At 44.9% G+C, this 26,292-nt stretch overlaps 1 protein-coding gene across 1 annotated transcript in view; it reads left to right on the top strand.

The window, feature by feature from the left end:
* Rasgrf1 (RAS protein-specific guanine nucleotide-releasing factor 1) overlaps positions 1-26,292 on the top strand; it is a 129,114-nt gene that overhangs the window by 85,627 nt on the left and 17,195 nt on the right. The window contains exons 16-22 of the mRNA NM_001170531.1: positions 8,402-8,506; positions 10,354-10,524; positions 11,428-11,534; positions 11,964-12,076; positions 13,826-13,886; positions 23,049-23,152; positions 24,700-24,784. Coding sequence (NP_001164002.1) covers positions 8,402-8,506; positions 10,354-10,524; positions 11,428-11,534; positions 11,964-12,076; positions 13,826-13,886; positions 23,049-23,152; positions 24,700-24,784 — 746 coding nt within the window. The remainder of the gene's footprint in view (positions 1-8,401; positions 8,507-10,353; positions 10,525-11,427; positions 11,535-11,963; positions 12,077-13,825; positions 13,887-23,048; positions 23,153-24,699; positions 24,785-26,292) is intronic.

Here is a 26,292-nt window from a genome sequence, read left to right on the forward strand (position 1 = left end):
AATTTTTTTCTAACACAGTCTCACTGGGTACACAAACCACACTTAAGGACAGGCCCATGCCCAGAAGTAGATGGCCAATACAAATGAACTCGATGGCATTTTTTGGAGTTTCCAGTTTTGTGTTCTTAGGAGATTTCTGTGTGTTGAAATGTGTAGACTTTTGTCAACCCATGTAGATCTATCTGAGAAACTTGCGATTTGAGGACTTTAAGAATGAGTCAGACTGGGGTTGGGGATTTAGCTCAGTGGTAGAGCGCTTGCCTAGCAAGCGCAAGGCCCTGGGTTCGGTCCCCAGCTCCGAAAAAAAGAAAAGGAAAAAAAAAAAAAAAAAAAAGAAGAATGAGTCAGACTATGGTCTAATGCCATAGACAACCTTACTTCAGTTTCCGTGTACTTTTATGTACAATGCATCAAAGAAAGCAATGATCTAAGGAACATTGCTTGAGCTCAGAAAACAGGATCAGAAAAACATGTTAAAAAAAAAGCATCAATACGCACATACTATATATTAACAGAGCAGCCCTTTCCCAGGACTTTCTCAGGACAGCCCTATTTAAACACAACTGCCTGGCACCTACTATAGGTTATATCTGGGAAATCATGAAAACAAAGCAGAGACCATGTCCAGATTCAGGGTTCACTGAGGACAGCACTCAGCATATCCTTTCACCAGACTGGGTTCTACAGCTGTCCTGACATCCAACAAGAATAAGCGTGTCCTATAAACTGAATGTAAATGTTTGTCACATGAGGTACAAAATCACACCCAAGAACAATCCAGGGAACAAAATGACTTGAGGTAAAAGGCCCCTGCCCCACCCTTTTCGAACCTTCTTCACAGTTCCCCAAGGCATTGCTCACCATGCACCATTCTTTTGACCGTCTTCCCACAGAACACATATGTCTCTGAGTCTGTATGTATTTCTTGTGGTGTGTCTGTGTCCTTGATTTTTTTCCCTATTCTGTTTCTTTATTTATTTTTTTTCTATAAATATTTTTTTCTTTTTTTTTTATTAACTTGAGTATTTCTTATATACATTTCGAGTGTTATTCCCTTTCCCGGTTTCCAGGCAAACATCTCCCTCCCCCCTCCCCTTCCTTATGGGTGTTCCCCTCCCAACCCTCCCCCCATTGCCGCCCTCCCCCCATAGACTAGTTCACTGGGGGTTCAGTCTTAGCAGGACCCAGGGCTTCCCCTTCCACTGGTGCTCTTACTAGGATATTCATTGCTACCTATGGGGTCAGAGTCCAGGGTCAGTCCATGTATAGTCTTTAGGTAGTGGCTTAGTCCCTGGAAGCTCTGGTTGCTTGGCATTGTTGTACTTTTGGGGTCTCGAGCCCCTTCAAGCTCTTCCAGTTCTTTCTCTGATTCCTTCAATAGGGGACCTATTCTCAGTTCAGTGGTTTGCTGCTGGCATTCGCCTCTATATTTGCTGTATTCTGGCTGTGTCTCTCAGGAGCGATCTACATCCGGCTCCTGTCGGTCTGCACTTCTTTGCTTCAACCATCTTGTCTAATTGGGTGGCTGTATATGTATGGGCCACATGTGGGGCAGGCTCTGAATGGGTGTTCCTTCAGTCTCTGTTTTAATCTTTGCCTCTCCCTTCCCTGCCAAGGGTATTCTTTTTCCTCATTTAAAGAAGGAGTGAAGCATTCACATTTTGATCATCCGTCTTGAGTTTCGTTTGTTCTAGGGATCTAGGGTAATTCAAGCATTTGGGCTAATAGCCACTTATCAATTAGTGCATACCATGTATGTCTTTCTGTGATTGGGTTAGCTCACTCAGGATGATATTTTCCAGTTCCAACCATTTGCCTACGAATTTCATAAACTCGTTGTTTTTGATAGCTGAGTAATATTCCATTGTGTAGATGTACCACCTTTTCTGTATCCATTCCTCTGTTGAAGGGCATCTGGGTTCTTTCCATTTTCTGGCTATTATAAATAAGGCTGCGATGAACATAGTGGAGCACGTGTCTCTTTTATATGTTGAGGCATCTTTTGGGTATATGCCCAAGAGAGGTATAGCTGGATCCTCAGGCAGTTCAATGTCCAATTTTCTGAGGAACCTCCAGACTGATTTCCAGAATGGTTTTACCAGTCTGCAATCCCACCAACAATGGAGGAGTGTTCCTCTTTCTCCACATCCTCGCCAGCATCTGCTGTCACCTGAGTTTTTGATCTTAGCCAATCGAACTGGTGTGAGGTGAAATCTCAGGGTTGTTTTGATTTGCATTTCCCTTATGACTAAAGATGTTGAACATTTCTTTAGGTGTTTCTCAGCCATTCAGCATTCCTCAGCTGTGAATTCTTTGTTTAGCTCTGAACCCCATTTTTTAATAGGGTTATTTGTTTCCCTGCGGTCTAACTTCTTGAGTTCTTTGTATATTTTGGATATAAGGCCTCTATCTGTTGTAGGATTGGTAAAGATCTTTTCCCAATCTGTTGGTTGCCGTTTTGTCCTAACCACAGTGTCCTTTGCCTTACAGAAGCTTTGCAGTTTTATGAGATCCCATTTGTCGATTCTTGATCTTAGAGCATGAGCCATTGGTGTTTTGTTCAGGAAATTTTTTCCAGTGCCCATGTGTTCCAGATGCTTCCCTAGTTTTTCTTCTATTAGTTTGAGTGTGTCTGGTTTGATGTGGAGGTCCTTGATCCACTTGGACTTAAGCTTTGTACAGGGTGATAAGCATGGATCGATCTGCATTCTTCTACATGTTGCCCTCCAGTTGAACCAGCACCATTTGCTGAAAATGCTATCTTTTTTGCATTGGATGGTTTTGGCTCCTTTGTCAAAAATCAAGTGACCATAGGTGTGTGGGTTCATTTCTGGGTCTTCAATTCTATTCCATTGGTCTATCTGTCTGTCTCTGTACCAATACCATGCAGTTTTTATCACTATTGCTCTGTAATACTGCTTGAGTTCAGGGATAGTGATTTCCCCCTGAAGTTCTTTTATTGTTGAGGATAGCTTTAGCTATCCTGGGTTTTTTGTTATTCCAGATGAATTTGCAAATTGTTCTGTCTAACTCTTTGAAGAATTGGATTGGTATTTTGATGGGGATTGCATTGAATCTGTAGGTTGCTTTTGGTAAAATGGCCATTTTTACTATATTAATCCTGCCAATCCATGAGCATGGGAGATCTTTCCATCTTCTGAGGTCTTCTTCAATTTCTTTCCTCAGTGTCTTGAAGTTCTTATTGTACAGATCTTTTACTTGCTTGGTTAAAGTCACACCGAGGTACTTTATATTATTTGGGTCTATTATGAAGGGTGTCGTTTCCCTAATTTCTTTCTCGGCTTGTTTCTCTTTTGTATAGAGGAAGGCAACTGATTTATTTGAGTTAATTTTATACACAGCCACTTTGCTGAAGTTGTTTATCAGCTTTAGTAGTTCTCTGGTGGAACTTTTGGGATCACTTAAATATACTATCATGTCATCTGCAAATAGTGATATTTTGACCTCTTCTTTTCCGATCTGTATCCCTTCGATCTCCTTTTGTTGTCTGATTGCTCTGGCTAGAACTTCAAGAACTATATTGAATAAGTAGGGAGAGAGTGGGCAGCCTTGTCTAGTACCTGATTTTAGTGGGATTGCTTCAAGTTTCTCTCCATTTAGTTTAATGTTAGCAACTGGTTTGCTGTATATGGCTTTTACTATGTTTAGGTATGGGCCTTGAATTCCTATTCTTTCCAGGACTTTTATCATGAAGGGGTGTTGAATTTTGTCAAATGCTTTCTCAGCATCTAATGAAATGATCATGTGGTTCTGTTCTTTCAGTTTGTTTATATGATGGATCACGTTGATGGTTTTCCGTATATTAAACCATCCCTGCATGCCTGGGATGAAGCCTACTTGATCATGGTGGATGATTGTTTTGATGTGCTCTTGAATTCGGTTTGCCAGAATTTTATTGAGTATTTTTGCGTCGATATTCATAAGGCAAATTGGTCTGAAGTTCTCTTTCTTTGTTGTGTCTTTGTGTGGTTTAGGTATAAGAGTAATTGTGGCTTCGTAGAAGGAATTCGGTAGGGCTCCATCTGTTTCAATTTTGTGGAATAGTTTGGATAATATTGGTATGAGGTCTTCTATGAAGGTTTGATAGAATTCTGCACTAAACCCGTCTGGACCTGGGCTCTTTTTGGTTGGGAGACCTTTAATGACTGCTTCTATTTCCTTAGGAGTTATGGGGTTGTTTAACTGGTTTATCTGTTCCTGATTTAACTTCGATACCTGGTATCTGTCTAGGAAATTGTCCATTTCCTGAAGATTTTCAAATTTTGTTGAATATAGGTTTTTATAGTAAGATCTGATGATTTTTTGAATTTCCTCTGAATCTGTAGTTATGTCTCCCTTTTCATTTCTGATTTTGTTAATTTGGACACACTCTCTGTGTCCTCTCGTTAGTCTGGCTAAGGGTTTATCTATCTTGTTGATTTTCTCAAAGAACCAACTTTTGGTTCTGTTGATTCTTTCTATGGTCCTTTTTGTTTCTACTTGGTTGATTTCAGCTCTGAGTTTGATTATTTCCTGCCTTCTACTCCTCCTGGGTGTATTTGCTTCTTTTTGTTCTAGAGCTTTTAGGTGTGCTGTCAAGCTGCTGACATATGCTCTTTCCTGTTTCTTTCTGCAGGCACTCAGCGCTATGAGTTTTCCTCTTAGTACAGCTTTCATTGTGTCCCATAAGTTTGAGTATGTTGTATCTTCATTTTCACTAAATTCTAAAAAGTCTTTAATTTCTTTCTTTATTTCTTCCTTGACCAGGTTATCATTGAGTAGAGCATTGTTCAATTTCCACGTATATGTGGGCATTCTTCCCTTATTGTTATTGAAGACCAGTTTTAGGCCGTGGTGGTCCGATAGCACGCATGGGATTATTTCTATCTTTCTGTACCTGTTGAGGCCCGTTTTTTGACCAATTATATGGTCAATTTTGGAGAAAGTACCATGAGGAGCTGAGAAGAAGGTATATCCTTTTGCTTTAGGATAGAATGTTCTATAAATATCCGTTAAGTCCATTTGGCTCATGACTTCTCTTAGTCTGTCTACATCACTGTTTAATTTCTGTTTCCATGATCTGTCCATTGATGAGAGTGGGGTGTTGAAATCTCCCACTATTATTGTGTGAGGTGCAATGTGTGTTTTGAGCTTTAGTAAGGTTTCTTTTACGTATGTAGGTGCCCTTGTATTTGGGGCATAGATATTTAGGATTGAGAGTTCATCTTAGTGGATTTTTCCTTTGATGAATATGAAGTGTCCTTCCTTATCTTTTTTGATGACTTTTAGTTGGAAATTGATTTTATTTGATATTAGAATGGCTACTCCAGCTTGCTTCTTCTGACCATTTGCTTGGAAAGTTGTTTTCCAGCCTTTCACTCTGAGGTAGTGTCTGTCTTTGTCTCTGAGGTGTGTTTCCTGTAGGCAGCAGAATGCAGGGTCCTCGTTGCGTATCCAGTTTGTTAATCTATGTCTTTTTATTGGGGAGTTGAGGCCATTGATATTGAGAGATATTAAGGAATAGTGATTATTGCTTCCCGTTATATTCATATTTGGATGTGAGGTTATGTTTGTGTGCTTTCACTCTCTTTGTTTTGTTGCCAAGACGATTAGTTTCTTGCTTCTTCTAGGGTATAGCTTGCCTCCTTATGTTGGGCTTTACCATTTATTATCCTTTGTAGTGCTGGATTTGTAGAAAGATATTGTGTAAATTTGGTTTTGTCATGGAATATCTTGGTTTCTCCATCAATGTTAATTGAGAGTTTTGCTGGATACAGTAACCTGGGCTGGCATTTGTGTTCTCTTAGGGTCTGTATAACATCAGTCCAGGATCTTCTGGCCTTCATAGTTTCTGGCGAGAAGTCTGGTGTGATTCTGATAGGTCTCCCTTTATATGTTACTTGACCTTTTTCCCTTACTGCTTTTAATATTCTTTCTTTATTTTGTGCGTTTGGTGTTTTGACAATTATGTGACGGGAGGTGTTTCTTTTCTGGTCCAATCTGTTTGGAGTTCTGTAGGCTTCTTGTATGTCTATGGGTATCTCTTTTTTTAGGTTAGGGAAGTTTTCTTCTATGATTTTGTTGAAGATATTTACTGGTCCTTTGAGCTGGGAGTCTTCACTCTCTTCTATACCTATTATCCTTAGGTTTGATCTTCTCATTGAGTCCTGGATTTCCTGTATGTTTTGGACCAGTAGCTTTTTCCGCTTTACATTATCTTTGACAGTTGAGTCAATGATTTCTATGGAATCTTCTGCTCCTGAGATTCTCTCTTCCATCTCTTGTATTCTGTTGGTGAAGCTTGTATCTACAGCTCCTTGTCTCTTCTTTTGGTTTTCTATATCCAGGGTTGTTTCCATGTGTTCTTTCTTGATTGCTTCTATTTCCATTTTTAATTCCTTCAACTGTTTGATTGTGTTTTCCTGGAATTCTTTCAGGGATTTTTGCGATTCCTCTCTGTAGGCTTTTACTTGTTTATTAATGTTTTCCTGTGCTTCCCTAAGTGTGTTCATGTCTTTCTTGAAGTCCTCCAGCATCATGATCAAATATGATTTTGAAACTAGATCTTGCTTTTCTGGTGTGTTTGGATATTCCATGTTTGTTTTGGTGGGAGAATTGGGCTCCGATGATGGCATGTAGTCTTGGTTTCTGTTGCTTGGGTTCCTGCGCTTGCCTCTCGCCATCAGATTATCTCTAGTGTTACTTTGTTCTGCTATTTCTGACAGTGGCTAGACTGTCCTATAAGCCTGTGTGTCAGGAGTGCTGTAGACCTGTTTTCCTCTCTTTCAGTCAGTTATGGGGACAGAGTGTTCTGCTTTCGGGCGTGTAGTTTTTCCTCTCTACAGGTCTTCAGCTGTTCCTGTGGGCCTGTGTCTTGAGTTCACCAGGCAGCTTTCTTGCAGCAGAAAATTTGGTCTTACCTGTGGTCCCGAGGCTCAGGTTCGCTTGTGGGGTGCTGCCCAGGGGCTCTCTGCAGCGGCAGCAACCAGGAAGACCTGTGCCGCCCCTTCCGGGAGCTTCAGTGCACCAGGGTTCCAGATGGTCTTTGGCTTTTTCCTCTGGCGTCCAAGATGTGTGTGCAGGGAGCAGTCTCTTCTGGTTTCCCAGGCTTGTCTGCCTCTCTGAAGGTTTAGCTCTCCCTCCCACGGGATTTGGGTGCAGAGAACTGTTTATCCGTTCTGTTTCCTTCAGGGTCCGGTGGTGTCTCTGGCAGGTGTCCTGCTGCTCCTGGGCCCTCCCCTACGGGAGCCCAGAGGCCTTATACAGTTTCCTCTTGGGCCAGGGATGTGGGCAGGGGTGAGCAGTGTTGGTGGTCTCTTCCGCTCTGCAGCCTCAGGAGTGCCCACCTGACCAGGCGGTTGGGTCTCTCTCTCACCGGGTCTGGGAGCAGAGCTCTTTATTTATTTTTATTAGTAGTATTTAGACATCTGTTTGCTTTCTAATGAGAGAGTGCAAGGGGGTGATTTGGGTAGACAACGAAGTGGGGAGGATATGGGAGGAGCTGGGGAGAAACCATAATTAGAATGTATTTTATGAAAAAAAATCCATTTTCAATTTAAAAAAGAGAGTGTATGTTTGCCTGATACAAAGCTCTATATTCAATCCCCAGCACCATATAAAATCTGGTGTGGTTGGTACATGCATATAATCCAATAATTTAGAGGGTAGGTGCAAAAGAATCAGAAGTTCAAGGTCATCCTTAGCCACATAGAAAGTTCAAGGCAAGCTAGCCTAGGCTACATGAGAGTTCAAGGCTAGCTAGCCTAGGCTACATGAGAGTTCAAGGCTAGCTAGCCTAGGCTACATGAGAGTTCAAGGCAAGCTAGCCTAGGCTACATGAGAGTTCAAAGCTAGCTAGCCTAGGCTACATGAGAGTTCAAGGCAAGCTAGCCTAGGCTACATGAGAGTTCAAGACTAGCTAGCCTAGGCTACATGAGAGTTCAAGGCTAGCTAGCCTAGGCTACATGAGAACCTGATTCAAAAACAATAAAGGAATGAAAGAAAGACCTCCCTGTTTCACATAGACAGAGGCTGTATTACAGCCTCTCCCCTTCCTCTACCACTAATGATGGAACCCAGGACTCTAAGATTGCTGCACTAGGCAAGCGCTGTACCACTGGGCAACATTTCCAGGCTCCACAATCTGCAGTCTAACAAGAACCTAGGTGTGCCCATTACATTTTTAGAAGTCCTGGTAAAGGAAAAGCCATCTTGGAGGTGCACAACCTCTACAAGCATGTGAAAGGCTCTGATAAAACCTGTGGTGATTAAGCTGTTGAACTGTCTTCATCCAGGGTACCAGGCCCATGTTACTTAGTCTGCTTTGCTTTAACAAATGACTGATGTGAGGCTTCCCATCAATGAATAATTGAGAAGAGTATACATCTTTCTATTCCCCCAGCCTCAGACATCTTGAAAGAAGAGTCTGATGATGACCAGAGTGATGTAGACGACACAGAAGTGTCTCCACCAACACCGAAATCATTCAGAAACAGAATCACTCAAGGTATGTTTCCCAGTGTGAAAATGACGGTGGTTGTCCAGGAGGGAAGGGGTACATTAGTGCTGCTGTTGTTTTATGAGTGATACCTAAGGCCAGTGACTATTCTATTTTATATCCCCCTGGGATGTGAGGGATATGGGTGCTGGGACATTGGCTGGGTAGGCCCTGATCTCTCCAACTTGAGGCAGAACTGCATTGTCTAATCAGTGACCCAGCAACTGGGGATTTCACATGGGAGAGAGCTCACGTCAGAAGTGATTCCTGGAATCTCATTGGTTCAGACTTTCATCCTTTCAATATGCATGGAGAAAACCTGTGTTGATCTTACCTTTAAATAAGGAAAGCAAGGCTGGGGAGTAGCTCATTAGTAGAGTGCTTTCCTGACATACTTAAACTTCAATCCCTACCTTCACAGATAGGAGCCAAGACTCTAGTGGTTCTGCCCACTCACATTTCAGACTCACAGTCCTGCAGGATTCTTGAGCTGTCTACCTAGTTTCTGGTCCTCATTGACACTACTACATCCAAGGGTGGGAGAGGACTCAGGGGACCTCAGCTACCAGGACAATCTTTCTGCCTCCCAAAGAAGGAAAGTCAAAGATGTCATTCACTTTCAAGTTCTTGCTCTATATTCATGGGACATTCCAAATCCCAGAATCCCCCGCTGCCGCACCTGAAAAGAAACCCAATAAGGAGCGAAGCTACCCAGCTTTAGAGAAAAGTTACCTGAGCACCCTGTAGCCCTTCCTGGATACTCAGACACAGCAGTAGATCTCAGAGAGCCCATTTTCAGAAACCAGCATTGTGAGGGATGTCTATAATCCCAGCACTTGAGATACTTAAGAGCCCCAGGCAGGGGAATGAGGGTGCCAAGCCAGTCTAGGACAGAGAGAGTTCAAGACAGCTGTGGCAACTTACTGAGAGCTGTCTTCAACAGACAGAGAGTGGAGGAAGAGAGGGATGAGATACTGTTTCAGAGAAAAAAAGACAGACAGAGAGAGAGAGAGAGGGAGAGAGAGAGAGAGAGAGAGAGAGAGAGAGAGAGAGATTGGTCTCAAAGAAAAGGAGGAGAGACATCTCAGAGAAAGAAAGGAAAAGAAGGGGAGGGAAAGGGAGGAGAGGGAAGGGAAAAGGAAAAGAATAGCTCTGAGTTTTTAAAGCAAGACCAGTTGTCCCTCATGCCTCAAGAAATGCTACTTCACTGTGATGGTATAGTATGTCTTCCATACTCCTGTGAGGTGAAGCAAAGGCTTCTGGAGTTGACCCTTGTGACTATTTGTCGTCATTGTTACCATCAGTTGGTCTCCTTGTTTGTAGAGCCTTTTGTACTTTCTTCTGTGATCCCCTTTGTATATCCACTTTTGGATGTATCCTTAGTCCAAAGGAGATTCCTGGGGCTCCAGAGTTGAAGGGATATACCCACGGTCACATAGCCCATGAGAGGCAGGAAGAATTCCAACCCACGTACAATGCTACCTCAATCCCACCATGCCCACAGCCCTTTCAATACGAATTGTGAACATCAGACTTTGAGAGGACTGTGTGTCAGTTCCTAGTACACTGAAAACATGACACAGCTCATGATGCTTTTCTCAAGCAGGTCTAGGCCCAACAAGGGAGAATCCCACTCTTCTAAGCAGCAAAAGATTAGTTGAGCCTTTATGGCCTGGGGTAGTCCTAGGAATATTGTGGCATGACTCTTATAGAGAACACACACACACACACACTGCCCCTTGAACCCCTTTCCTGCCTTAGGCTTTTGAGGTTGGGCTGTCCTCCTACTGTTTGAATGTCTGCCAGCCTAAAAGGACTAGAGAATGGCTGAGGGTCAGTTCCCATTCTTTCCACAGAGTTCCCACTCTTTAACTACAACAGTGGAATCATGATGACATGTCGCGATCTGATGGACAGTAACCGCAGCCCTCTGTCAGCTACCTCTGCCTTTGCCATAGCGACTGCAGGAGCCAATGAAAGCCCCGCAAACAAGGAGATATATCGAAGGATGTCTTTGGCCAACACAGGTGTGTGAACATCTCTGCTTATGAGTACTCCCCTTCTCCATGGTCCTGTGCCAGGGGTCATAGCCATAGGCATGGGACCCGCCCTTCCTCAGGTGTTTGATGTGCATTGCAGAGGCCATGGTGAGTCCCTGTACATCGCCTCTGGAGGGCTCCCTGCTCCAGAAAGCTGCCCTCACTCACTGAGCATGGAATGAAGCCTTTGCTTTTCTGTTACCCTGTTGACCATTCCTTTTAGGGAGGCCAAGATGGGGTCCTTCTTTCTGCACCAGCTAGGCTCTGCATACCCAGACCTATAGCCAGAGCAACTGTATGTTTAGGGTGCACCCTTCCTTTCCACTTCCCATCATCAATGGGATAAACTCTGAGCTATGTTGCTCATCACCCTCTTAAAGGGCAGCCACACACAAGCACATGCACATTCACATGCACACACGCACCCCTAGATTTACCCTCCCCTCCATCCACTTTGAACTGCTGCTACCCACTCTTCCTGCAGGCCCTACCAGTGCTGTCTTGCCATCCTAGAGTCCCGTTCTCCCTACTAAGTCCCCTTTCATCCTTGGCCAACTTCTACTCCCTGCAAAGAACATCAACCAAAAGAGCTCTCAGCACCCTTCCTTCCATTGCTCAGTTCCCCAGCAATGGTTCCACTCCAAAGGCTAGAAGAGGGTTCCTGGAGAGCTCTGGTCTTGGGCACCCTGTATAGTCTTGTTTGTGGAGGCTTCCTGAACATTCTAGATGGAGCAGGTGTGTCAGAGGTTTGGTGTTGAGGAACTGGAATACTGAGGCTTTGTGGCCTCTCATTTGAGTCTGAACACAGTTAAGTATTTCCCTCCAAGGCCCTCAGATGAGTCCGTTAAGTAACCTCAACTTCCTGTCCTCTTCTCTCTGTGTCACTGTCAGGGTATTCCTCTGACCAGAGAAATATCGACAAAGAGTTCGTGATCCGCAGAGCGGCCACCAACCGTGTACTGAATGTGTTGCGCCACTGGGTCACCAAGCACTCCCAGGTGAGTGGGACTGTGCTCCAGGAACAATTACCTCCCAGTAGCAGACAGTGATAGCACACAGTCAGTCAACCAGAGAAAAAGAACCCCATTTTCCCAGGAGGGCCTGCTCAAATTCCCTAGAGAAATGAAGCAAAGACAGTCAAGAAGACAAGGGGCCTGTTTGGCCACTTGTCTACAGCTAGATTATGGGTAGGCTTGGGTCTCCTTGACTTAGGGGTACAACTGAGAGACAATCTTGGTCTTGTTCCAGTACCTTATGACTAGGACATTTGAAGCCCCACTTGTAGCCTTCCAGGAAATAGTGACAAAATAAGAAAAGCAGAGCGGCCACCACGGGCAGAAAGAGAAACTCTGTCCTGCAGCCTAGCTCTAAAATACTGCAGGGAAGTTTGTGATTACAGCCAGAGTTTCATGGTCATTTTCCCACAGGACTTTGAAACTGACGACCTCCTCAAATACAAGGTGATCTGCTTTCTGGAAGAGGTCATGCATGACCCAGACCTTCTACCACAAGAGCGAAAGGCAGCAGCCAACATCATGAGGTAGGAGGATAACCTGCTGGGACAGGGCCCTGCCCCGTACCTCCACAGTAGCCTGACTGGGCAGGAAATAAGGTAGATATACGCCCCAAAAAATCTGGGAGGGATGTACCACACTCTGCAGCCAAGCTTAAAGTGAGTGCTGTATGGACTTCCTGCTCTCTCTTCTGCCCACCCCTCACCAGACCTGGACATAGCTAGGGACATAGCTTGATTGGTATCATTCTTGCTCTACCACCACGTAAACTGAGTATGGTGATGCATGTCTGCAATCCCATCTCTTGAGCTGTAATCCCAGCACTTAGGAGACAGAATGATGAGAAGTTTAGAATCATCCTTGGCCCCATGGTAAAGCCATCCTCAACCACATGAGACCCTGTTGGGGCTGGGTGTGGGGACTGTATCACTTCTCCAAGTATGTCGATGGCTGCTAACACCTGTCCAGAGTATGTGATAAGTACTACCTACATACAACTACTTAAATCTCAGTGCACTAAAATTGAATACAATAAAATTGTATCTCTCCCAGAGCTTCAGTTTGCTAGAGGCCCCTATCTTAGCATAGGCCATTCTTCTCCTCACCATAGAGGTTCTATTGGATAATATTCATAGTCATTCCAGGAATGTCTATTGGTTTAAACTCAGTTAAGTTGTTTATGCCTCAGACCTGTGTTGTATCTGATTCCCAACCTGCATCTTCTAGCAGAGGTCAGGGGTTAGGGGTCAGGTAGTCCCATAGCCAAGCTACCTCAGCCAGCGTGACTCACAATTGGCTCGAGTAAGGCCCTTAGCCAAAACTCACTTTCTCTTCTGTAAAATGGGTGAACAGTGCTGGCTTTAAGGGTGTAGTAAGGCTCAGGTAAGATGGTTCACTTAGCTTCTTCAGGTTCTCAGAAGGTAAATGGTGGAGGTGCACCAGCACCCTACATCCTGCTCTTATTCTTTCCACTCAGGCTGGCTTCCCCAGCCCAACCTGGGGAGGATTCTTCTCCTTACCACCAGGTAGCCACCTCTGTATTCCCCATCATTGCATCTGCCCCAGACTTCCTTCCAAATCCAGCTTAGGTGCTTCCTGCAACCCAAGTGTCTCCAGCCCCTTTTCTATCCTTGCACTGGCCTCATCACTCCTCCATGTTCACAGTCCTAAGATATCCTTGGCCCTTCCTCATCTACAGTTCTCTCTCTCTCTCTCTCTCTCTCTCTCTCTCTCTCTCTCTCTCTCTCTCTCTCTCTGTGTGTGTGTGTGTGTGTGTGTGTGTGTGTGTGTGTGTGTAGAGAGAGAGAGAGAAGGAAGGAAGGAAGGAAGGAAGGAAGGAAGGAAGGAAGGAAGGAAGAAGGAAGGAAGCCAGGCCTGAAGAGTATTCCATTGAGGGATATCCCCTGTCCACTTTGGTCCTCCAAGTCTGACACTACTTCACCATGTGTATCCCATCATTCCATGTGCACACAGAAGTGGTTGCCACAGGCTCAGCCTGACCTCAGAGTTCCCTGCTTATGCCTCTCTGGGTCCTGGCACATACATACACAACAGAGTGTAGGAAGCTCTGAGGCTAAGGGAGCACCTTTTTCCCAAACAGAAGGATAAGAAATAAGTCGGTAAAGCAGAGAGACACCGGGGGAACAAAGAGATAAAGTGCTTCTGGCTAAAGGCAGTAAGCAAGGATGGGGCGTGGCGGGGGATGTAGAAGACAGGCCAGGTAGGAAGGCCTATCAGAGAGGTACACTGGGACTCACAAGATTTCCTCTCCCTAGGACTCTGACCCAGGAAGAAATAACTGAAAACCATAGCATGCTGGATGAGCTCTTACTAATGGTAAGTCGGATGACCATCTCATTTGATCACCTAGGCAACATCTTCCTCACCTTCATTACTTCATGACCCCCTGACCTAGCACAATCATCACTAGCATCCATTTCCTATGGCTTTGTGACTAAGTAGCACAAACTAAGCAAGATATTCCTCCTCCTCCTCCCTGCCCTGGATCCTGGAAGTCTGAAGCAAAGATGTATGCAGGCCTGTGCTCTCCCAAGAGCTCTACAGGAGGTCCCTTGCTTGCCTCTGCCAGCTGCTGATAATCCTGTGTACCCTCAGCTCCTGGCTGAATCAATACAATGCATGTCTCCATGGTCCGTTGTAGCAGTTTCTAATTAAATATTCAAATAGGTCCTGGCAGCAGTGACACATTCCTCACTACCTGCCCTAATGTTCTAGGTTCCTGAGTGAAAGATACATACACGCAGTCTTTATATTTATATTTTTATATGCCTTAAACAGCTGAAATGATTGGGCCACTTCCTAGCCCCCACATGGCTAATCTACCTCCTTCCAGTATTCCCAGGTCATTACTTACTAAACTCTATATTCCACCTTTGGTACACTGAATCCAGTCAGGCAGCCCTCTGAGGACTGCTCTCTCATGGCTCCTACACGGCAGCTATGCTCTCTGCCCTGCACTTTCTCAAGTATGGCATCTCCCCTCTCCTCCAGCTCTTCCTAGCATGGTGGATCTCCTTCTCTTTCCTCCTTCCTTTCCTTCCCTAGCTTGGGAATCCTAAAAGTCCTGCCTCAGTCTGCCCTGCCCAGACACTGGCTGCTGGCAACTTTATTTACCAATCAAAACCAACTTGGAACTGGGTTCCTCAGCATCTTACATGCAGATATGAGGGTTCTTGTGCAATTTTGGGGACCCAAATTAACATGATATAAGCATTAGACCAAACCCACTACATTTCCCCCTTTTGTCCAGTTAAAAAGGCTCTTTTCTCTCAAATATAAATTGAACACAATTATAACAATTATGTAAATTGTATGATATGCAACTTATAACATCCAGTCCATCATATTTGACAATTTAGATAAATTATCCTATCATTGGAACTTAACTTGAAGAGTTTACATTTCTATACTTGAATTATGTTTTGATTTTCAACTTGTATCATCATCTGAAAAACCAACCTTTTACTTCTAGATCATCTGCCTTAATGCTAAACAACTTAAGTGATTATGAGATTATAACTAGTCTTCAACCCCATCAGAGATCTGAGGATGAATTAAATATTCCTTAAATATATTTGAAGCACAAAAACATAGCTTCCAAAACTTAAACAATTTGTAGAGACAGCTGACTACATGGACAGTCTCCTATATTCCTCATAACATTGGAGCATCTGTCTTCAGCCTTCTGGTCCAGAACCATGACAGATCTTAAGTGAAGCAGGAACTATGAAGGATAGCTTACCCTGTCTTGGCAGAGTTAAGCTGTAAACTCTCTCACATCGTGTGTCCTTTTCTAGACAGTGATTTTTGTTTGCAGATAAATTGGGGCAATTCTTGCCCAGTGGCTACCTTGCCACAATTGGAGCAACTCTACACGGAAGTTATAATGTTTGATATCTTCTTTAAAGTGTGAAGGGGGTATTGTCAGGAGCACACATGTCTCCTAGTCAAAAGATCTATTAACAATACATTTTTTTAATGCCATATTCTGTGAATCTCTGATTCTTTTGAAGACTATGTATAGTATATCTGAACTGTTAACCCTTGACTACCTTTAGTTATTTACTATTTGAATACTATTGATAACATATTATAATTAAATTAGAATTTAATATTGCCAAGAGTTTACTATCTGACCTTAACTTGCATTACTTAATCATCCTAAACAGTTTGTAATGCCAGCTATTAGAAGGACTGAGTCTAAGCCTTGTATTCTTTTTTTTTTTTTTTGGTTCTTTTTTTCGGAGCTGGGGACCGAACCCAGGGCCTTGCGCTTCCTAGGTAAGCGCTCTACCACTGTGCTAAATCCCCAGCCCCCAAGCCTTGTATTCTTAAAGGAGTTGCATAGGCACAAGACCTCTCTAAGAGTAAGAAAATTAGTTTTAAATTTTGTATAATATAAAAAATATATACCAATGTCAACCTTAAACCTGTATTAATATATAAATTCTGTACCAATGTAAGAATATAACTTCAATTCTATATCAAAATGTAAAGATTTCTACCAATGTAAGTTTATGGCTATAAAATGCTTTATATAAGAATTAATTTAGTAATCTATCCCATATATCTAATTTCTTATAATATTACTTTATCCCCTTTCTCTTTTCAACACTCTTACTTTTACTTAAGAAAGAAAGGACAGAGAAGAGGAAAGGAAAGACAGAAATCCCCAAGTCCAAGTTCTCTATGTAGTTTCCTCCCTATCCAAAATTATGACCCTTTCCAAATTATTCCTTAAAATGACAACCTATCTATAATTTATAAAATAACAATAACCAGACAACCAAATCTAAGGAATCAGGATGACAACTCTCCATAGCTTCTTCCTGCTGAATTGAGGTGATGAATTTTTTAAGGGATAGAAGAGTTAGGAAAATTAGAAAAATTTAGACTTAAGAAAGAGCTAGCTTTAGCATTTGTTATGCAGTCTCTGTATGCTTAGAAAGTTCAGGGTCTGAAGTTCTGACTGGAACTTTCTGAAAAGCTGGATAAACCAAGGTCATCAGGAATCAGCAGCTATTCCTAAAGCTGTTATGTGAGCAAGTTTCTGGAAACAGCTTCAGAAAGCAAGGAGCTGGAACAGCAGGTCATTTCAGCATCCCTGAGGATGAATCTTGTCAGAACTGCATCTTGCATATTCGTTCTGCAATATATGAGTCTTATAACCAAATTTTTAGTACTATAAGAATATTTGTATGAATTGTTCAAAGTGCACAGATCAGTTAGGGATAAATTTTTGCTCCTTGTTTGAGCAGGTGAAAGACAACCATCTTCTTTATGAGTTAATTTGATCAATAACCAATTGGAATAATTCTCCATTCATGCCATGTGAATGACAGCATGATGAATCTTAAGGATTCTGTAACCAACAAGATTTATTGGCTGATTTTAGCTGAAGATTTGGCCAGAAATATTTTTGTGTCTAAGCCAGTTACAGGCCTGTTCCCATATGGAGGGATCAGCATATCATGTTACGTGTCCTGTTTGTTCTGCTTGAATTTTTCTTTTCTGTCTGTAGTCAAGATCTTCAGGGGGTCATCCCCTATCGTATCTGATCCTTATAACTTTGGAAGAAGTTCAAAGCCTTTTCTTCTTTCCTGTTAACGCAAACACAGAGCCTCTCTCCTAAAACAACATGACCTTGGTCCAGCAACCCAAAATCATCAAAAGTATAGGTTGATTCAAATTAGCAGCCTCCTTTTTATTTAGGCCTCCTCGATTTTGACCTCTCTCACAGAGGATTTGTAATACCATAACCACCAAACTTATAGCCACCACATTTTTGATAATTAAAATAATTCAAAGCAATAAAAGCAATCTTAAACAACCATTATTATCAGTTGAGACAGAGCTCCTTCCCCATCTCCTGCCTTTGTTCCTACATGAGATCAAATGCCTAAGTTTCTATTATCTGTTAAGATAGAGTCTTCTCGGGGCTGGGGATTTAGCTCAGTGGTAGAGCGCTTACCTAGGAAGCGCAAGGCCCTGGGTTCAGTCCCCAGGTCCGGGGAAAAAAAAAAAGAACCAAAAAAAAAAAAAAAAAAAAAGATAGAGTCTTCTCCTTATCCCCTGCCCTTGAGCCTACATTTGAGATCAAAGGCCTACATTTATTTATTCGTCCATGCATACTTGAAAACCATTAGGCAATTTTTATTCATTCCTCCCTCCTCAGGAGATTATAATCTCTATGGATATATATAATTATATCACCTTCCTCTTTAAATGAGTTGAAATAATATCCTTTCCTATTTGACTTCAATTAAATTCCCTCTGTTTACTGTATAAGCCTATTCTCAGACTAGCAATGTGTCATATTCCAGGCTAAGCAATCCCAGAATTCCCACAGAGCACATGTTCAAAGAACCCAGCTCCTTGTGATAGCACTGACTTTTTAAATTTCCATTTTTTTTCTATTCTTTTTATCCGATTGCAGGAGGCATGCAGCCTCTCTCTCTGCCCTCTGAACAGCTTCTCTCCTTGCACAGCAGGGGCTCCCAACACCTCCGAGCTCAAGCTCTCTGAGACAGCTTAGAAGCCTTTGAGATGGGCTTGAATCCTGAGCTCACCACCTAGCTTTGTCTGGGTCAGCTTGGGGGACATAGTTATCCCAGCTTATGCCATGAACCCCAGAATAATGTGTGCCAGTTTTCCTAGTCCCCACCCCATGCAGCTTGGGCAAAAAAACAAAAAAAAAAAAAAAAAAAGTGCAGCTGTGCTAAGAAACCAATTCTCTCCACCTCCTAATCCTTAAAGGCATAGCACGTGTTTTCCATTCAGGAGTTTCCAATTAATTTTTAAGAATGAGTTCTTGCCCCACATTAGGTACCATCTGTTGAAAGTATCCAATTTAATATTCAAATAGCAGAGACTAAAGGAATGGCCATTAAGAGCCTGCCCCACTTGGGGATCCAGCCCATATTTATACAGCCACCAAAACTAGACAATACCGATGAAGCCATGAAGTGCATTCTGACAGGAGCCTGATATAGCTGTCTCCTGAGAGGCTCTGCCAGAGCATGACAAATACAGAGGCAAATGCTAGCAGCAAACCATTGAACTGAGAACCGGGTCCCCATTGGAGGAGTTAGAGAAAGGATTGAAGGAGCTGAAGGGGCTTGCAACCCCATAAGAACAACAATGCCAACCAACCAGAGCTCCCAGGGACTAAACCACTACCCAAAGACTACACATGGACAGACCCATGGCTCCAGCTACATATGTAGCAGAGGATGGCCTTGTTGGGCACCAATGGGAGGAGAAGCCCTTGGTCCTGCCAAGGCTCGAGCCCCCAGTGTAGGGGAATGTCAGGGTGGGAGGCGGGAAGGGGAGTGGATGGGGAGGGGGAACACCCTTATAGAAGAAGGGGAGGAGGATAGGATAGGGGGGTTATGAACAGGAAAACTGGGAAAGGGAATAACATTTGAAATGTAAATAAAAAGTACCAAATTAAAAAAAAATACTCGGGGTTGGGGATTTGGCTCAATGGTAGAGCGCTTGCCTAGCAAGCGCAAGGCCCTGGGTTCGGTCCCCAGCTCTGAAAAAAAGAATAGAAAAAAAAATACTCAAGTAGATCCTGGCAACCAAGGCACATTCTTCAGCACCCCAGTGTTCTGGGTCCCCAAATGAAAGACGCATGCACACAAGCCTTTATATTTTTATATGCCTTAAATGGCTCAGTGACTGGACTACTTCCTGACTCCACATGCCTGATCTACCTCCTTCCAGTATTCCCAAGTCATTACTTACTAAACTCTATATTCCACCTTTGGTACACTGAATCCAGTCAAACAGCCCTCTGAGGACCACTGTCTCATGACTCCTACACGGCAGCTATGCTCTCTGTCCCACACCTTCTCCCCTCTCCTCCAGCTTTCCCTAGCATGGTAGATTTCCTTCTCCTTTCCTCCTTTCTCTCCTTCCCTAGCTTGGGAATCCTAAAAGTCCTGCCTCTGTCTGCCCTGCCCAGCCACTGGCTGTGAGCAACTTTATTTAGCAATCAAAACCAACTGGGAGCCGAGTCCCTCAGTGTCTTACATGCAGACGTACAGATTCTTGTGCAATTTTGGGGGAGCAGCATTAGACTAAACCCACTACAGTCCTTGTCTTAGGGTTTCTATTGCTGTGATGAATCACCATGACCAAAAAGCAAGTTGGAGAGAAAAAGGGTTATTTGGCGTACACTTCCATATTGCTGTTCACTAGTAAAGGGAGTCAGTCAGGACAGGATCTTTGAGGTAGGATCCTTGAGGCAGAAGCTGATGCTGATGTAGAGCCATGGAGAGATGCTGTTTACTGGCTTGCTTCCCCTGACTAGCGCAGCCTGCTTTCTTGTAGAACCTAGAACCACCAGCCCAGGGATAGCACCAACCACCATGAGCTGGTCCCTCCTCCACTGATCACTAATTGAGACAATGCCTTACAACTGGATCTCATGGAGGCATTTTCTCAACTGAGGCTCCTTCCTCTCTGATGACTTTAACTTAATATCGAGCTGACACACAAAACCACCCAGAACAGTCTGGGAGCCATTTCCTCTTGTGTCCTTGTGTTGTCCTCCTTCTGTGTATGTGTCTCTGTCCACTGTGTCCATATTTCTCATCTTACAAGGACATCAGTAATGTTGACCTACCCTGATAGCCTCATTGTAAATTCATTACATTGGCAAAGGTTGTAGACAAGCACCATTGCTTCTTTATTGAGGAGCAAAATCTAACTAGTAACACTGCCACTTTTCCTCATCCACCATGCCTCCTCATCTCCCTTACCCCTCCCTTCTCTTTCATGCCTTCTTAAAGAGGGTCTTCTGATGCATGCCCATGTGCTAGAAAACTTTACATTCTGAACCACTCCAGATCCGCTTGTCAGTGATGTTGCCAGTTTGCATCATTACTCCTTTTTACAACTGAGGCACAGAGACCTAAATCACCCACTCAGAGGTGCGAGTGGGAAGTGGTAGGCAAGAGAGCTGTTCACACTCAGGAGCAGCTGACCCCAGAGAGAAACTCAACCCCTAGACCACAGCACCTCATCCCAAGGAGTCACGGTATGCTAACTGAACCTCTGAAATGACAGGACCTCGAGAGAGCTATGCTCTCAGTCAAAGAGCATGAGCTAGGGGTGACTCTCCGTATGCCATGGGGAATGATGGCCTCAAGTGCTTCCAGCATTTGGCTAGGACACTCACAATGTCCCGTGAACCGACCCAAAGCTCCTGGCCACTGAATTATGATGGTTTGAGATTCTCAAGTCAAACCCACTCTAACCTCCCCAGAGTTGGACTCAGTGTGATTCCATCTCAGCTCCAGGCTGGCCAGTGACCACTAGTGTATCAGCAACTCTGGACTCTGTCTCCTCCCAGCTCTCCTCACCCAGCACCCATGAAAGCACAATACCCTACCCACATTCTGGCCCAGGAACAACCTTGTCTGACTGGTGCTCCGTAGAACCCACGCAGCTCTCCCATCTGTCCACCCACCCCAACTAAGGCAAGGAAGGTGGTAGCATCCAAACGCCACTTGCTGCAGACTGATCCTCTGGGTTCAGGATACTGAAATAACCTTCTTCACTCCTCTGGCATTGAGAATGCCCTGTGCTGCTGCTTGCCAACAGGAGCCTGGCTGGAATGTTTACACTTCCCGAGGGCCCTTTTCCTTTGCCAATGTTCTGGGGCCCTTCTAGAACAAAAGGTCATTGAGCCCTATCTCTGCCCACCCCAATCCTTCACAGATCCCCAAAGCCTCTGAGTGACAGGTCCAGCTTAATGGAGGCCAGCAGCCTCAGTGGGCAGGAGAAAACTGGCTTGCCACATTATGTCACGCACGCCTTCTGGAAGGTGACAGAAGTTGTCACTCCGACTCTACTTCCAAAGCCACTTAGTCCCTTGGTAATATCGAAAGTGAGGAGAAGGCTACCTGTTCCTGTGCAGCACCTAGAGTCACTGGGCCACACCCCAGCATGACCTCCCGGGTTTTTTCTGTGAGCCTCACAACCCCACCATCCTGAACCCAGCCCTGAGAAACCCTCAGGGGTGACTGTAGCTAAGCTGTGAACCTTCAGAGGACCCATCTCCAAGGCTAAGCTGCCCACCCTGCAAAGAGTCCATCCCCGAGGCTAAGCTCACACCTTTGGAGTGTCTGTCCCAAAGAGCACACAGGAGAAATGCCACCGCAGAGATCTTGCCCTACAACCCAGCCACTCAAAGCCTTTCTCCCCCTCATGCCCACACCCCCTTTGCCTGCCTGGGAACTCATCCCCTCCCCAAGATGACTGCCAAGAGACACCGATGACTGATCTGCTACCATAGAGAATCCACGATCCCATGAGGTCCCTGCTCTGTGAAGGCCCCTGAGTGAGGACTATGCTTTCAGGTCGCCCGTCCCCAGTGTCTACCACAAGCCTGGCAGTACAGACCTCAGTGAGAGCAGAAAAAGTGGGGGTAGGGAAGCAACAGAACACTCCGCCTCAAGGAATGGCATGTTCTCTGGGTGTGGGTGGACCCCACTTCCTTCCCTTTTGATCCATGTAGATGGGCCACTTGGGCACTTGGCCAGGTGCTGGAACTTCTGGGTGAGGTGGAGTGAGCGTAAGGAAGCACAAATCTGGAATGGCTGGCAGGCCCATCTCTAAACCTATTCTACCCGATAGCCCTCCCCTCACTCTTGTATGACCCAGCTGGCCCCAAGGTACTGAAACCTTTCATCCGACCCACCCCTCGGTGAACACAGGCTCCAACAGCAGTGTGAGTTCCTCCTCTCCCCACCCCCAACTCCCAAATCCAGCAGACCCAAACCCTTCCTGCACTCCTGAGCACATCAGCCTCCCTGTGTCCACCCTCATCTAACTCCTGCCATGGGTGCCCCGTCCCTGACTGTTTCCCTAAGGGTGTTCCCAGGTCAAGGGAACCAGGTGACAGATAATCTTAAAGTTAGTATCCGTGAGGGAACCTCATAAGTCAGGGACACAGTAGCTGAGGACTGGGCCAGACAGCTGTCTTCTGCTCACAAGACAGGAATAGTCTCCAGTACAACTCATACCCAGGAGCCCACAGCTGCAAATGAGTTTCCAAGAAAAGCTGTGTTGAGCCCGCCTGGGACCAGGCAGAGCCCAGAGGAAGTGGTCCACCACGGCTGGGATCAGATACCCAAGCTTGCTTCCCAGTCAGCCTCTCCATCTGAGAAGCTTGGGTAGTCTTTGGCCTCCTTCCTACAAGTGTAATGCTGGTTCCCTACAGGGTAGGTGACTACCTCCTCCTCCAGGGAGAGTCCTCTGGGAGCACAGACACACACACACACACACACACACACACACACACACACACACACACACACACACACAGGGTGCAACAAGCAGTGGGACCCAGCTTCTTCATTGATAGCCCAGCCACCCACCAGAACCCAGAGGAGATTCCTCTCAGAAAAGTACCCATAAGCCCGTAGGCATCACCTCGTGGGCCTGACTCTGACCTTGCTCCCTCAGACGGAGGGTGTGAAGACTGAGCCCTTCGAAAACCACTCAGCCATGGAGATAGCAGAGCAGCTGACCCTGCTGGATCACCTTGTCTTCAAGAGTATTCCTTATGAGTAAGTGGGTATGGCTGCCGCCTCCTCTCCCTCCTCCTCCCTCCTCAGCACATCTCTGACTCTAGCTGTGTGAAGTCTCCAAAGGTTGGAAAGAACTCCCCTCTCCTGCTCCTTCTTTGCCTATTCACATGTAAGCACACCCCCGCCATGCACACACTGTCCTGGAAACCTCTAATTCAGAATCCTCTTTCTGGGGGTGCAGAAAGAGTCCATGTTTATTCGCACACAGGCATAAGTGTGTTTGTACACGTGTGTATGTGTGTTTCTCTCTCTCTCTCTCTCTCTCTCTGTGTTTGTGTGTTTCTCTCTCAGTGTGTGTGTTTCTCTCTCTCAGTGTGTGTGTGTGTGTGTGTGTGTGTGTGTGTGTGTGTGTGTGTGTGTGTGTGTACAAACCCTAGGAACAAATTTTGGGAATGGCCTTAGACCTTGATGAAGCCTCAGGCTTGCTGCTGTCTGCCCTGCCCTGTCTCTAGTCACCCTGGTTTTCCCTGTAATTACAAAATTTTGTGTCTCTCTCTTCATCTAACTGGCATGCATTTGTGAAGACTGTTCATGCCCTGAGCAGTGCATTCTAAGTTAAGGTGGCTTTCTGTTTTCATTTTTTATTTTTAAAGTTATACTAAATTTCCTCCAAAACAAGGCATTTCTCTGAATTTCCAATAATAATTATGTAACGATTTCCCTGGCTTTGATATTGCCGTGTCTGAGGCCACATATCACCAGGGCCTTCAGTGCATTCGGTTTGCCCTCCAGAGGCATGTTCATAGCCTCACAGACAAGAGTACAGCCTAACCTGATGACAGGGTTGGCGCGGAGACCTACAACCTCCCAGGATGTGGAAGCAATATTACTCCCGCCTCCCTCTGGTAGCAAGAGCAAGATGTATGCTCACAGATGCTATCTCCCCAAAGCTTCACCAGTCTGTGGGACTTCACTCAAGCACCTCTACTGGTCACTTAGCAACGTGGGCAGTCTGTGGCTTCCCATTAGGTTCTCTGGAACTGGTTTGTGGTTATTTTATCCATTTATCCTCTTATGTCTCACATATATATCATTGGGAATTGAACCCAGAGCCTTGAACACGCTAGGCACATGCCCTACCACCAAGCCCCTTTTGCAACTAAGTATCACTTCTATTCTGAAGACCCGCTATTCTGGCTCCCACCCTCAGCTGTGTAGCCAGGGCCAACTTGTTTCACTACTAATATGTAGAAACAAGATCCATAGGAAAATCTGCTGTGCTACCCACTTTCACAGCAGTGCTCCACCATCTCTTACCTCAAATCCTTCTAGTCTCATGATGGCCTCCTATTTCACAGATGAGGAAAGGACCCAAGATGCAAAGCACTTGTCTGAAAGCACTCCCACTGAAACAGGGCATCACAGACCTGGGCTTGATTGAGCTCACGGTTCCTTCCTCGCTAGGCCTCTGCAGAGGGCTGGTCCCCTAGAAATGATCACCTCAAAAAACAACGAAGCGACCCCACACTGAATGAGTACTGCGGAACTAATTTCATCTGCTCTGGGTTCCCCTTTCCTCCCTACAGGGAATTCTTTGGCCAGGGCTGGATGAAGGCAGATAAGAATGAAAGGACACCTTACATTATGAAAACCACCAGACATTTCAACCATGTGAGTACGCATGCGCATCTCAGTGACTTCCGGCCAGACTTTTCATTGGTTAAGGCCCACAGAGGGCCGCGCGGAGGCCAGGCCGGCTCGCAGCGGTGTTGTCAGGGCCAGCTTGCTTCACTTCAGTCTCAATTTCTTCACCTGTTAAATAGATGAACGCGAAAAAAGCCGTGTAAAGATCAGCTGGAATAGTTATCTCGAGCCATCTGCCTGCAATGTAGTCACCACGACCTCCTTGGGGTCACAGCAGACCAGTAGTAGAAAGGATGGAAAGGAGAAAGGGTTGGACAGAAAAGACCCAAAGCATTCTTGCTGTGTTTCTTATTTTCTTAGCTCATCTCAGCCTTAGAAATAAGCAAAATGAGTCTGGAAAAGGCCAACAACTCCTCTCTGATGTGAACATTACCCAAACCCTTCTGACTCTCCAAAATGTCGTCTAGGAGTTCTGTGGACCCTGGACATGATGGTGTGATGTTCTAGCCACCACATTTCCTTGTGCGGTGTGTGAAAGATGGCTCCACAAGTTAGCACTGAAGAGAGTAGAGGCCCCAGAGACACTGAGAACAAGGCCAAGGGCTTGAGACTGCTACTGGACAGAGTTGGGATAGCCCTGCATCTGTCTCCTCAGTTCCCACCTCCCAGTACTGCCTCCACCATTAACTTTCCTGGCATAGAGTGGTTAAGAGGGTAGAAAACACGAAAGAAGAAAAGTGGCCCCATGTGAGTGACCAAAGGGCTTGAGCTGACTGACGAGGACACTGAGATCAGACTGGTGCAACACACACACACACACACACACACACACACACACACACACACACACACACTCGCATACAATGTTCTCAGAATCTCTTTCCAGAGAACAGGTCTGAACAGGCTTCGAAGTCTTCTGGGGAAAGGGCACTTGCAAAGTTCTTTAATAAAAGTAGCCTCTAAGATTTCGCATAATTGCCTAGCACCACGTTCTGTAATCTCATTTAAAGTTTACATCACCCTAGGAGATGGGGGCTTCTCTGACATTCAAGATCCTGAGATACAGAGGTCTGGAAGGGTCTGCTGATTAGCATGTGGCACTACATGTGTTTCATTGTTGCATGATGGAAGATAACTATATGAGAGGGAAAAAAATACTCTTGCACAGATTACTTATAATTCCAGCATTCATGAGGCCGAGGCAGGAGGGTGACAAGTTCAAGGCCAACCAAGGTTACATAACAATATCTTATCTCAAAAAAACAAAGGGGTGGCCATGTAGCTCAGTGCAGGAGTGCTTAACTAATACATACAAGGTCCTGAGCTGGGTCTCCAACACTGACAAAAATTCTCCACATGGTCCTCCAATTTCTGCATTCGTGGAGCTCCTCTCTCCTAATCTTGCACCAGCCCTGAGAGCATTTGTACACAACATCTTCACTCTCTAGTTATCAACACAAGTAAAGAACCCTGTATGGTCAGAGGTGGGAGCACATGATGTCACTTGTCCTGGCCGCAGACAGCATTGTATATCA

This window comes from Rattus norvegicus, chromosome 8 (genome assembly GCF_036323735.1).
Source record: "Rattus norvegicus strain BN/NHsdMcwi chromosome 8, GRCr8, whole genome shotgun sequence".
NCBI classification, from domain to species: domain Eukaryota; kingdom Metazoa; phylum Chordata; class Mammalia; order Rodentia; family Muridae; genus Rattus; species Rattus norvegicus.